At 47.8% G+C, this 2,309-nt stretch overlaps 1 protein-coding gene across 1 annotated transcript in view; it reads left to right on the top strand.

Annotated features, from left to right (window-relative positions):
- Positions 1 to 2,303, top strand: part of mrtfab (myocardin related transcription factor Ab) — a 48,606-nt gene extending 46,303 nt beyond the window's left edge. Inside the window, exons 18-19 of the mRNA XM_020620367.1 lie at positions 324 to 348; positions 769 to 2,303. Coding sequence (XP_020476023.1) covers positions 324 to 348; positions 769 to 1,506 — 763 coding nt within the window. The 3' untranslated portion in view covers positions 1,507 to 2,303. The remainder of the gene's footprint in view (positions 1 to 323; positions 349 to 768) is intronic.
- Positions 2,304 to 2,309: the final 6 nt, after the last annotated feature.

Below are 2,309 nucleotides of genomic sequence, written 5' to 3'. Positions count from 1 at the left end.
ATCCACTGCTCAGTCTTCTCCACACATTGATTAATCTTTTCTCCTCGTTTCTTCTCTCATTTCATTCCTTCATCACGCCATCCTGACAGAGAGAGATGTGTCCGCCTTACGACCGTCACACACTGTTTACCCCTCCCTCTCCCAAACCCAACACCTCTCTTCCTACTCAACACTCCAAAGTATGTTCTCCAGCATGTCTTTCTCTTCATCTCTTCTGTCTGTCATAATCCAGCCTCATGTCCTCTTGTACTATCATCAAACTAATTTGTATTAGGTATCCCACAAATTAATTTTTCTTTGTGTATTTTTGCTGTTGCCCATTTTTCTCAGTCCACCTTCTCTACTTTTGCTTGATCAGTTGAGTGTTTCCAGTCAAGCGGAACAAAGAAACAAAGAATTGCACTTGTTTCCAAACCACAACACACAACAATACGTATTGTCGGCTGTTCAGACTTGTTCTTGTTTGGATTCTAGGTGACTAATACCAAAACCTGTTTTATTTGCATAGAGCTAAGACAGCAGCATAATAGAAGACAATGGAACTAAAGCAGGTGTTTTGGATGTTACCTTATATATTGTTGTTTATCAAGGTGGCTGCTGCACATGTTCAGCTGTAATATCCTGTCATCTACATGTGGCCAGTGAAATATCACAGATATGGATCAAAGAACAAACCGGACCCCCTGTCACTATTTCAAAGGAGGGTGCTTGTGTTTTAGTGCAAAGTATTGGGTTGGAGTACGGATTAATAATGTTTCTCTCTGTTAGCAGGAGAATGGCATGAACAGTCAGCAGATGGACGACCTGTTCGACATCCTGCTTAAGAGCGGAGGTAATGACCTGCTGCCACCAGTTGCTGCCGCCAGTTGGTTGTCTCCAGCACTGATGAGAGTTTTCTGGTTTTCTCTCTGTCCTCCTCCAGAAATCGTTGGCTTCAAGGCCAACCCGGACCCTTCCCTCGCCCCTCTCCACTCTGACCCTCCCTCCCCATCTTCTCCCCCATCTCCCTTCCACCTCTCCCCTACCACCCCTACAGAACCCCTCATTACCTCTCAGCTTTCTGTGGGAGAGCCCTGTTCAGGCAGCGGACGCCTGGAGGACTTCCTGGAGAGCACTACGGGCACCCCGCTTCTGGGCTTGGAACCGGACGGCAGCCTGACATTAATCGACGACCTACACAGCCAAATGCTGAGCACACCCAGCATCCTGGGCCACCCTCCTTCTCCCATGGACACATCTGATCTGGACTTCTCCCCCCATTCTGCAGGGCTGGACTTTAGTGACCCCACTTTGGACAGCATGGACTGGCTGGATATCTCCATGGTAGCAGGTGTCAGCGGAGGCGGCTGTGGGGTGAGAGGAGGAGGAGGAGGAGGGGGGAGGGCAAGTGGAGGAGATGGAGGGACAAGTCTGACCCCACTGGCACCTCACACTCCACCCAGCGTCTTCTCTGCAGATTTTCTGGACAGCACAGACCTGCAGCTGCAGTGGGAGTCATGTCTGTAGCCCTCGCCACAGACACGCAGGGACATGTGCTTGCTCACACTGTATACAGGCTCTGTCTTTACTCGTGCACATACACAAACCTTCTCTATGCTGTCTCTAGCACTGCAGTCACTGGCACATGCAAACACGCACACACACACATTTACACAATTTTTCCTATCTTTGACTGGCTGTTACTATATGCAGGATGAGCTGAAATAAGAAACAGACAAAGTCATAGAAGGGACTGAAGCAGACTCCCCCCCCTACAGTCCTATGTCTTGTGACCTGTATTAGAACCAAGCAGGAAACTGTATGTCACTGTACTAACATCATTTCAACCCTGGGAATCAGTTTGACAGATTATAGCTGAATTGTCAGTGACGTTTACTCAGTGTCTGTCTGTGCCTCCGACACTTTGCACTTACACTGAATCTGATTGGTTTAAATGGGGGGTCCAGGTCTACAGTCGAGTTTCAGCGCTGTGTGTGGTGAGGCTGAGTGAGGGCCACCATATATTACATTCATCAGCTGAGCTGTTGCTGGTGTGTAAAGAAAGGCAGCTGTCGGTGTCTCATCACCGTAGCAACCTGGACCCTGCCCACACTAGTCGAAAAAAACAAACAACCGTAACTGGTTGATCGTTGCTATTGAAACTAACCATATCAGTGGCAACAGTTTGAACTAAAGCCTCATTGGAGGTTGTGTATTATTGTAACATTATGGTAGACCATTATATATTGCTATATATGGGGTGTATATTATCACTTGTCATATGACTATTTTTCTTCGCTGGTTGCTTTAGAGTTGAGCTGGCCGGCTGG

This window comes from Monopterus albus, unplaced genomic scaffold, assembly GCF_001952655.1.
Source record: "Monopterus albus unplaced genomic scaffold, M_albus_1.0 scaffold236.1, whole genome shotgun sequence".
Taxonomy (NCBI): Eukaryota; Metazoa; Chordata; class Actinopteri; order Synbranchiformes; family Synbranchidae; genus Monopterus; species Monopterus albus.
Note: the sequence above shows the minus strand (reverse complement) of the source record. Positions and strands in the feature narration are given on the sequence as shown.